The sequence below is a fragment of the Salvia splendens genome, unplaced genomic scaffold, assembly GCF_004379255.2.
Source record: "Salvia splendens isolate huo1 unplaced genomic scaffold, SspV2 ctg1047, whole genome shotgun sequence".
Classification (NCBI taxonomy): domain Eukaryota; kingdom Viridiplantae; phylum Streptophyta; class Magnoliopsida; order Lamiales; family Lamiaceae; genus Salvia; species Salvia splendens.
In genome coordinates, this window is record NW_024598589.1 from 10,228 (window position 1) to 20,424 (window position 10,197).

The 10,197-nt window shown below is 36.4% G+C and overlaps 1 protein-coding gene across 2 annotated transcripts; it reads right to left on the minus strand.

Moving 5' to 3' along the window:
- Positions 1–2,499: 2,499 nt before the first annotated feature.
- Positions 2,500–9,653, minus strand: LOC121788447 (inositol-tetrakisphosphate 1-kinase 1-like). 2 transcript variants are annotated; one of them, XM_042187119.1, is made up of 10 exons: positions 9,224–9,653; positions 7,914–7,995; positions 6,824–6,856; positions 4,838–4,949; positions 4,518–4,610; positions 3,785–3,904; positions 3,524–3,700; positions 3,213–3,268; positions 3,031–3,115; positions 2,500–2,720 (listed from the first exon to the last, which is right to left on the minus strand). In XM_042187119.1, exons 1-10 carry the CDS (start codon positions 9,394–9,396, stop codon positions 2,653–2,655), a joined length of 999 nt encoding a protein of 332 aa, XP_042043053.1. In that variant the 5' UTR covers positions 9,397–9,653; the 3' UTR covers positions 2,500–2,652. The 2 variants fall into 2 exon arrangements, with proteins under 2 accessions (XP_042043053.1, XP_042043052.1); XM_042187118.1 differs by having other exon boundaries at positions 2,501–2,720; positions 4,838–4,958.
- Between the last annotated feature and the right edge of the window lie 544 nt (positions 9,654–10,197).

The following is a 10,197-nucleotide window of genomic DNA, read 5'->3' on the forward strand; positions in this document are numbered from 1 at the left end:
TACCTCAATTTTAGCATATCTCTGATAATTTGAACCCATAATTATGAAACCCCAATTTCTCTCTAGCTTCGGTGGTTGGGGGTTGAAGATTTTACAATTTAACAAGCCTATTTTCGATATTTAAGCCCTTCTTTAATTGAATACTTTATCCCAATTGACAAATTTATTTGTTTTTCCCCCAATTACAATATGAACCAAATTATCATATATGGATGGTGGTTGGGTGGGACGGTGGTTTGGTAGTGGAAGTTTCAAATTATCAGTATGAGAGCAGAATCATAATCGGGGTTTCAAATTTTTATGGGTAATTTGGTCTATCCATATATTTTGTGATGGAATTAATAAGAAAAAAAAGAGGAAAAATGAAAAAACTCTTATTTCGAAAAATTCGCTCGCCTCAATCCCATATTTTGAAAAGTCAGCGAATTTAATCCCAAATTTCGAAAGGTCACCGAAATTAATCCCTTATTCCGAAATTTATCTATCTTAAGTGGATGAAAACTTCCAAAAAAATCCGAATTATCAAAACTCCAATAAAACTATAGCTTTCCACCTCTAATTCTGGGTAACCAATGGACTTTTGACAACTATAGACTCATTTGAATGGAGCTGTTTTGGGTATATAACCTTCTCTTTCTCAACTCTAAACCCTAGATAGCATTTTGGATTTACAACTTTTTTATTTGTTGATTTCGTTTTTTATTTCCCACTTGATTTGTTGATTTATTCTAGTAGGAGTGATAACAATGTTCGATTAAAGGCATACTGAAAATCGACAATGTTAGAAACTAACTCGTGGAAATGGAAATAGGGGCAAGATCAAAGATGGTGATGAGAAGGTTGTTAACATTGTCATTATTTAGCAATTTCCATTTCGATTATTTTTTTATAGGATCTTCTAATATACTCTATCTCTATCTGCTAGGAGTGACAAATCGTGCGTGTTGTGTCGTTATTGTGTCGACACGATAACGACACGACACGATAACAACAAACACGGACACGACCCGTTTAGAAAACTCCAAACACAAACACGACCCGCTACTCTCTGACACGAATACGACACAAACCCATTAACGACACGAACTACTTCGGGTCAACACGACACGATAACAACACATATATGACACGACACAATAACGACACTATAATAATACGAAAAATGAAAAATCTATTTTCACGCTAATACTAAGTGCTCCATTAGACTAAACTTAATTTAAATTTTAAAATAAATAAAATAATAATAATATTATAATATATTAATATTATTTCGTAACGTGTAACACGAACATGACACGACACAAATTTTCGTGTCGTTATCGTGTCGACACGATAAGGACACGAACCCAATAAGCTTTGACACATACCCATTATTTTCGTGCGGGTCCGTGTCGTGTTATTGTGTCGTGCCAAAAATTGCCAGCTTTTCATTTAACTTCACACTAACTTTTATACAGATAAAGAAAATGGGTGCAAAAATTAATAGAAGAATATGAGTTCAACTTTTATATATTAATCTATCTTATATATATATATATATATATATAACAAAAATAGATTTTGGAAAAAATAACAGAAATGTCATTATGAATATTATGATAATATAAATAAAAAAAGAATATTAATTGTTACATTGCATCGTTATTCATTATTTATGGTAATCTAAAACAAAAAAGAATTTTAATATATACGCGGGTTTACACTAACACATGTTTAAGCTAAAGTTACCAGAAATTACAAAAGATGAAGCGTGAAGAGGATGAGGGAGGCGCGTGCGGGACATGTTGTGGTCGATAGCAGGCTGGCGGCGACGGTAGCGTCCAAAAGAACCAACTACTAGACGGAAATCATTATTGAAAATGGAAAGGAATGAAGCATGAGGCTAAGGTCATCTCACGTTAATAACAAAAGATGATGAATAGCTTGGTGAATAAGACAATGAAATGGGACAAAAAAGGCTACGCATTAGCACATTTTAAGGTGTGCTAATATAAGCACGTGTTTCATTTATTCCTTTCACTCCAAATCCACCTTCAACTCATACTACGACTGCATTTGTCCTCGATGGCTTCGAAAGGAAAGCGAAAGCTGATATACGCCGGCAGCATCGTATACCCCCAAATTTTAGGTTATGTAAAAATGAGAGTTTCATATAATCGACGACGGCACCGACATACCTGTGGTGGTCGGAAGGGTGAATTCGGAGCAACCAGTGAGGACAATAAAAAAATTGCAAGATACATATAAAATTTCAATTACATGCAACTTCTTTGTTTCAATCACATCACTCCCCCCTTCACAAAAATGTGTCCTCACACAACTGCCAAAAAAGTAGTTCACAGATAGACATTGGAAATTTAACTAATTTTTAGTATATGTATTTTTCAAGAAAATTGACAACTTAATCAAAATAAACATGATTTTGATTCTACAAAATAAACTGTAACAGCAAAGTATAGTTATGGAGTAATAAACTTGGAAGAAACTAATAGAAGAACCCCATATGATATCAAAATTCGCACCATCGAGAAATATTCGTGAAAAAAGTGCAAGAAAAGAAGAGCACCCAAATTGTGGATGGGATGGCAAAATATATTGGTATACAATTTACAAGCAGATACACAATTTACAATACCTACTTTTTTCAACTAGCTAGCTTTGCACAAGGCTAACAAGAAAATCTGTGAATATTTGCTCGTAGTCCGGCATTTTTCCGTACCCTGCAACAACCAAAACCTCAGCACCAAGACGTGAACACTAACGTGATTCAGAAAGAGAACACATGGTTAAAAGTAATGAAGGAGCAGTTTGCTGTTTCAACTTGTTTACTCTAGCTTCACTAGTGGAGTTGGGTGTTTTCACGCTCCAGTGATGCAGATGACACGAATAGAGTTGAAAACATTGAATAGAATGAATTAGGTGACTGCCAACATATTTGTCTCGTATAGCAAAACTTATCTAAGGGAGCAACATCTACATGCTGTAATGTCCACATCAAGAAGCATAATTCAGAAATTAACAAGCACTAACCAGGGAAGTAATTGATATCGATGATGTAATACAGATCTTTGGTCCCTTTCTGGCGAATTATATCCAAATTGAACAGCCGAAGTCCCTAATATTACCGAGCTCAGAAAATCACTTATCTAATGTTCCAAGTTGACAGAACTACAGAATAGATGAAGCAAAATTTCAATGAAAATGGATTTTACCAGTCGGTGGTGGAGCTCTTTTGCAAGCATCTCAAGCATAGGTTGCGGAGGAAGCTCTGCGGTAAATTAAAATGAGATTGTGAGCTGTTACTCATTTCAACAAAAGAAATTGATGCAACAAGTAATAGTTAATAGGGACAAGGTTTCAAGCTCCAAAGATTAAAACAAAAATGACTGTTTCATTGACCCTCGTTGATTTTCAGAATTGAGTAGTAAAATTTTGCGTGACAGAAATTGAAGAGCAATGAAAGAAAGAGTTCCACTCACGCAGGTTGTGGAATTGTAATATCTGCAAGTACAATCAAACTTACCAGCAACAGCAGGATCCAGATCCACATCATCTGCAGAAGAATCAGCACCAGAAACCCTCGGGAAGCCGAACACCCCAGAATTTGTTGATATGTCTGTTTCAGTTAAATCAGGCAGCGAGAAACGCCTGACAACTTTAATAGACTCACCAACAATAAAAACTTTAAAGAGGACACCACCTACCATCGAGAGTAACATATCAGTAATTCAAACTTAATAAGCAATAGCTGAAAGGACAGAAGATGACAACAAACTTCCCATACTGTGATTAATGAATTCCTGCAAAACCATCGGAGCTTCCAGTTCGGATAGGGAAATGTGATCGTATGCAAGGAAAAGCGCATGAGACTTTACACTTCCATCCACTACAAGTGGTTTCACAACTGGAACAGCAGAACTCGACATAGGTTATACATCACAGAGAGAACGGAACAACTAGCTTAACATATCAAAGAACCTGAATAACGAGTAAAATACGCCTTTTCATGGAAACAGAAACACTGCCAAATTATTGTCACATGCAATTTTTTAACTAGCTTATCACATTTCCACGATGATCTCTATTAGAATGGGGGCACGTTGGCACACATGTCAGGGGAGCGAGAGCGTGTGCATGGGCTTTTAGGGTTAGGGCTTCCTAGAGTATATAATAGAAGGATCGTAGCAGAGTGATCTATCTCTATAATATTTCTGTTCAGTTTGCATTCATCCGCCTTCACTCTATCCATATCTAGGTTATTTATTCAGTTGAATGAGATTCGTCCAGAATGTTAACACCAAAGGGTTACAAACTCTATACTTGGAGGTACAAAAGCATCATGAATTTTGTTCATTGTGGATTACTGGATTGAGCATGCCAAATTATACAACAGAACCAAAAACCACCCACATTCTGCCACTAATAGTAAGAGAAAAATAGGAGTCAAATGAATGATTTCATGCTTTATTAGAACAAGTTTAAACTGGTTTCTCCATCGAAAATGAAAATAAGGTTACCTAGAGGTACTGATAATCCTGCTTTTACAACTTCATCTGGTACCGAAGTAGGGTTCTTTGAAATCACCAACTGCCGTGGAGTGCAAACCTTGCCTGCGACAATTATACCCAAAAGGCACCGTGTATTTACTCTGAAGAGACCAAATAGTCTGGAACTCATCTACTGGAACTCATCTACTGACAAAGATAAGATTTGGTCGAGAAGACAAAAGACCCATTTTCGAAAATAGCAAGGACAGTGCAAGACAAGGGCAGACTTAAGTATGAGAAACCATTTCATATAGTGACAAGAGTACTGTTGTGCTTGTGCATAAAATTACCATAAGATTCGGGAAATTTCAGGTCAGCAACCACCTCCAGCATTGATTGACGGTTGCGTAAATGCTGAATGGCCTCAGGAGGATCAACGACTGTCACCTCTGGATGTAATCTCTGATAATCCTTCAATGGAAAATATGAAATAGAATGAGACTGAAAGAAAGATGCTGCAGCATATAAAATAACTAGCTTTTCCAGCTAGGCTAAGAATTCATCCATGCTGAACAATGTGTAAAAATTATACTCCCTCCGTCCCACAAGAGTATGCAATTTTGGTTGGGCACGGATTTTAATGCATAATTGGTAAAGTAAGAGAGAGGTAGAAAGAAAAAGTAATTAAAGTATTGTTAGTTGAGAATGGGTCCCACCTCATTAGAGAGAAAAGAGTTTCCAAAATTAGAAGTGCATACTCTAGTGGGACGGTTTAAAAATGAAAAGAGTGCATACTCTTGGGACGGAGGGAGTAATATTTAGGTTGATAATATTTATGTTCTAAAAGAATTATATTTAAATAAGTTAACACATTCTGTTTCACTAATATAAACTGATTCATGCAGAAGATCAACAAAATGACATCAAAGGTGCATAAATGAAAACCATGGAGAGCTTTACAAAAATGGTTTTGCCCCCTTCCCCCTAGATTAGTATCATAGATTCCTATTACTGACCAGTGACCTACTCATAAGCTAATACATATATTATCGGGGCATTACAACTATAAACTTCCTTTTATGTTCAAGACTGACACACAAGGATGGAACGTAAAGATTACCCTGTTTTAAAGCAACAAGCAAGGGAAGTGACATATTACTAACCATTAAACTACAATAGGTCTGTTTCTCAGAAGCAGTTATAAGTTTCCTCTGTGTACCTTGAGTTTTACAGAGACTTGATTTGTTCCTATTGACTACTTTATACACACATATCTTTCTTCTAATGTTTGGCTACAAATGAGAAACAAATTTCACTAAAACATGGCATGATATTCTAACTGTCCTTGGATCTCTCTCCAAAGAAAGAAAGATCACATGTAACATTTTTCTGTTCCTCTGCTTGTTACTGTAGACCGTAGTAAGCTACTGAGAGAAATGATCTGTAATTACTTCCACAAGCAAATACACAGGTCGTAGCTACTTCATAAGCCAAATTTTCAATTAGTCAACCACAGTAGCTCGTCCTCCCAGTCATCATTTTAGGTTTCAAGTACTCCAGGCCATTAAATCATCTCCGTTCTTGTACAGGGAGATGCATGAAATATTGATCTTCTATGCATTCTACAGAAATAAGGAAATATGTAACATAATCTACTCCATCTTGAGTTTTATCTTTTGACAACATTACACTTTTGTAAAGTGTTCTTTATCGTTATAGTCTTAGAGAGATCTTAGAATTCCCTGAAGTCTGACAAAAACATCGAACTTTGTAATAAGATTATAAGGCTTCACAGAATGGCCAATCTAGCAACTCTACCAGTCAAATTAAAATATCATGTAGCATAAAGTGAATGTGTAATTCTATCATTATTTCATCAACAAAACATTAGTAGAATTGGGTACACATGAAAACAAATGCGGAGTAGTATGATGGCCTTTGTTCATCATTTGCTTTTTTTGTTTATGCACAAAGGGTGGTTTTTATATAGCTAATAATATTAAATTTCAACTTGATTAAATTCTGTGTACTCTCACAATTAGTAAAGACTTCAAAAGTTACTGCCAACTAGGACAAGCTACTCAGGACATCAAAATCCCCTTGTTTACACACTACAGCAAAAGTTCATCAGACCTACACCAGCAGAAGTATACTAGATCTAGAAAAGTACAATCCTCACTTGTTTGATCCTCAGGGACCAAGCACATCTATCTGGTCATGAATCACGACGAAGACTAGGTAGTTTTTGGATTCATGGCATAGTTCTCAGAGTAGAAATTCCACAGCAGCACTAGACCATTGGATTCACAAACCAATATAAAGTTGAGAGCACAAACCTCAATAACCTGGGACCAGTCCCTCCCTTCCAACTGAAATAAAAAAGTGCAATCAATCAACAAAGATGAGGGCAACAGAGTATGATAATATGCATTTTACATATTTTTTGGGTTTGACTCATATTATAAGAAGGCAATTCATGATTACAGTGGGCCAGTTGGCTTGACAAAATAAATGCAAAACCTTTTCTGCTAATCTTAGTAAATGAGATGTATATTAAAGTTAACTTCTTTTTCCTTCTATGGTTCCTCTAATTCATTATTACATTCTTTTCTCTCACATTGCAAAACTAAAAATAAATAAATACATAAAATACAAACTTTAATTCCTAATATTGAAGAGGTTGGTTCAAGTTGGTCAATACTCAAAATACTCGATGTCAAAAAAATCGATATCATTAAACTCGCCATCGTGAAGGATAATTAGTTTAATGCGAAGTAACAAAATATATCCGAATTAGCTTTTTTGTACAAATAGATGCAGATCCCTGTAACAGAACTCGGGTAGAAAAATAAAAATGATGACTAGACATATCCTTGGAAGTGTTTGTATCATAGGGCCTGCCAAATGGGTCCATACAACAAGGCAAGACAAAGTTAGCAATGATGAGAGAGAGCATAGAGATAGACTTTTATTTGGACTTTGCAGTTACGTACTCAGATATTCAGAGAATTTTGGCTAGTGACAGTGCCACTTGTAAATGAACAAGAAGAAGGCAGACAATCAGAAGTCATGAGATTATTGAATCCAAAAACTATGGTTAAGTGAGAAAAGCTATAATGCACCCTTTCGAATCCGGCTATACTTTAAAATTTATTAGTTAATTGCTTAACACAATATGTCAAGAAACAATCATTGGCTCTTTTTAACCTTCATTTCCAGTTATGCAAGCTAACCTCTGGATCCTGTTGGGCTCAGTTTCCACTATATATTTCAGTTGAAATGGTTTGGTGCAGAATTTCTTCCTAAAACGATGGTCAAAGGACTATCAATACCTATGTGTTAACATCCAAAATAGCAATACTGACATTGCATCTATTGTAGGATTTCAAACAATTAGCAAGCAATTATGACAGTAATAACTCAAACCTTGTGTAAAACAATATTGAATGGACCCTGCTCTGATAAAGCTCTTTTCAGATCAATTGGAACAAATTGAATGCCCTTATTTCTGCATTAGAAAATGTGACCCCTTAAGTGACCAGAAAAGTAGATTATACCTCATCAAAACATCTAAGGGGTTTTCAGTAAATTAATGGAAAATTTATGGTTATTAAGATTCAAGCGATGTGGTGAACAAGTTGAAGTTAAGTGATAATAGATTGATAAACAAAAAAAGAATAGAATGAATAAGCAGACATTTGGAGAATCACCAATCAAAACTTGTAGCCTCAAATATCCAAGTTATTTGGTTGAGGATAAGTTAATAGCATAACATAGAAAATTATCAAATTATACATGCATTTTAATGCAAATCAGGAAACTAAAGGACGATTATGCCATGAAGGGGAAAAAACTAAATTAGGAAGGACTGGTTTTCAAAAGATTTAGAACATATTTGGAGCCGAAACTGGAAAAGAAGATATTGCGCTCAAGTTTTAGCAGATCCCAGAAGAATTCTCAATCCACTAGATTATAGCCAAATACAGTTCAAATGTTTTTGTTTGGATCTAGCCTGTATCAGCAATCACAGTGGGGCAGATGGAAATTTCGGCAATAAAATCAATAATTGATTTATGTCCATTTTTAGTTGTGCAAAATTAGACAAGCGGGGTTCACTAAACTAATTCTTTGCAGTGGAGTACTAAATTCTTACAAGAAGCAGTAGGGACAAGCATTAAATACCAAATCTTCCACTGCAGTGGGAAATCAACAGATGATTTTAAATACCTAGGTCATAAAATAAGTTGACTCTAATCTTAAGAGCACATATAATGGAATATTCCTTCCAAAGAAGAATTTCACATGTATGATTCCTTCTGAAACCATATAGATTTAGATAAGTTAAACAAACAGTTCCAGAAAACCAGTCACTCATAATGTGAATCCTTCATAATTATAATTATCAATCTTCCTTACAGACTAAAAAAGGAAATGCACCAACCGAATCAAAATTATCCATTCCAAGAGCACAGAAACTGACTCAATCACTAATCTAGTCCATTCCCTTATTCGGAATCAAAATACATATTGCCAAGAACACCTCTGCATGCATCATGTTCTTAGATTAAATTGAAACGATTAAACATGTGTGAATTTCCATAATCAGAAGATAGAACTATGGAAATCAGCGCAAGATATGATAAACCTAAACAGAACGCAATGTAAAACGAGCGATGGATCATCGCATTTCCACAGACAAATCACGAGAAAATAAGAAAATAAATCCGGACGAGTACCGAGCGAAGCGAATAAACTTGGGCTTCAAAAAGCTCTTCTTCTTCTTCGAAGTGAATGCATAGCCCACTACAATACTCGCCGGCGCCGGCGGCGAGCTTTCCGATGGCGGCGTCGATGCCTCTTCTTTCTCGTCATCCACGCATGAATACAGAATCGTCGCGTTCAATTTCATACTCAAATTACAATCGAAGAAAAACACGAAACAAAAACGCTCCACTCAAAATCCCCCAAAGTCGGGAAGAAATTGAACCTTCTCGCCTTGGTAGTGGCCCTCTCTATACCCAAATCGTCGGTAAAATTTAAAAAATCACCAAATTCTTAATTAATCCACAACTTTTTTTTTGTTTGAGTGTGACAAGGCTTTGAATAACCGAAAATACAGGATCAATGCGCGTAGGTGAAGAGCAAAGCGCTACAGATATGATTATATTGTGCGTGAATATATACAGATTCAAGAGAAGAATGCATGTATACATATTGTGAAGAACGGCAGCTGATTGAGCTGACATTTTTGTCCCTTAAGTTATGGTGTTTTGCAAAATTGGCCCCATAAAACGTCAAATTGCATCTCACTTCCGGCGCCATGCGTGACGCCCACTCGCGGGCCGATTAGGCCACCCGCAACGTGTCACGCGGGTGGCTCGTAACCCGTCACGCCGGGACGAGACGGCGGCGAGACGCGTTGCAGCGTCCCGTCTCGTCCCCAGCCCACCGAGACGGATGGCGAGCCGTCTCGCCACGCGCCCGCGCGACATGGCGCGCTCCGGCGGCATGCGTGACTCCCACTCGCCGGCCCGCGAGTGGGCATCGTCACGCTAACGCAATAAATCATTTTTTTTAAATTCGAATTTTAAAAAAAAATAAAAAATCGAAAAACAGTAATATTACCGTTTTTTATTTTTTTATTTTATTTTTTTTACTCTATAAATACTCCTAATTCATCCTCATTTCACACACAAATACACATCTATTC

Excerpts from the sequence above, each read along its gene's own strand:
- LOC121788447 (XM_042187118.1), bottom strand. The coding sequence starts at position 9,396 with ATGAAATTGAACGCGACGATTCTGTATTCATGCGTGGATGACGAGAAA. Across the intron at positions 4,611-4,837 it reads GAAATTTCCCGAATCTTATG|GCAAGGTTTGCACTCCACGG; the intron begins GTAATTTTATGC and ends TAATTGTCGCAG. Across the intron at positions 3,905-4,517 it reads AGGATTATCAGTACCTCTAG|TTGTGAAACCACTTGTAGTG; the intron begins GTAACCTTATTT and ends CTGCTGTTCCAG.